General features: G+C 32.6%; 1 protein-coding gene across 1 annotated transcript in view; it reads right to left on the bottom strand.

Annotated features, from left to right (window-relative positions):
* ADAM28 (ADAM metallopeptidase domain 28) overlaps positions 1–819 on the bottom strand; it is a 67,821-nt gene that overhangs the window by 16,193 nt on the left and 50,809 nt on the right. The window contains 1 exon segment of the mRNA XM_027772823.1: positions 753–819. This exon segment is cut by the window's right edge and continues 15 nt beyond it. Coding sequence (XP_027628624.1) covers positions 753–819 — 67 coding nt within the window.

The following is an 819-nucleotide window of genomic DNA, read 5'->3' as shown; positions in this document are numbered from 1 at the left end:
TATGGTTTAGTTCCTGAACAATTAAAAAAAAAAAAAAAAAAAAAAAAGAAAGAAAAGGAAAACCGGTGGGAAATATTGATCTTGTTCAACCTCTTGTTACATATTACTTTGCATGCATTAAATTCAGAGCATTGACAATTTAATCTACTGTAAATTTAAATTTTTTTAAAAATGACCTTAGAATTGAAAAATTTAAAAATGATAGAAAAATCTCAAGTTTATCTGATGTGATAGTTTATCATTTTGTCTAAGATGTCAATAGAAAAATAAAACAAACTCTTCAGTTATATTGTCAATCTTTTCTCCTACTATATTTTTCTTAATGTAACTTAAGATTACATAATACTGTACAAGCATTGTACTGGTTATTCCTATGAGTATGTAAATACTTCTATACCTAAGTACTTCATAAAAATACTAGATTTCAAGATGACCTAGAGCACACTAGAACATCCTTGGACAAATTTCCAAGAAGGCTATAAATGTTTCATCTCAGTCAATCTACTTAATGACTGTACATGGTATCTTCGGAAATAACCTCAACGGAAACTTGAAGAAAGAGATCATTTCTTATTTGTCGTTTCAGACTCAGTACCTAACCCAAAACATAGCACACAGTAGTCACTCAAGGAACATTTGTCAAATGAGGTCCAAATTCACTTGCCCTTTAACGAGAATAGTAAGAATATGGGGCTGGATATGTGCCATTGCCCTAGTTTGTGGGACAAAGAGGTTTGAACGAGGCCACTTACTTTGCTTTACAGGGGATGAGTGTGCTGTCCACTTTGCGACAGTACCCATACTTCGACCCACCTTCAT

This window comes from Tupaia chinensis, unplaced genomic scaffold (assembly GCF_000334495.1).
Source record: "Tupaia chinensis unplaced genomic scaffold, TupChi_1.0 Scaffold000039_1, whole genome shotgun sequence".
NCBI lineage: Eukaryota > Metazoa > Chordata > Mammalia > Scandentia > Tupaiidae > Tupaia > Tupaia belangeri.
Note: the sequence above shows the minus strand (reverse complement) of the source record. Positions and strands in the feature narration are given on the sequence as shown.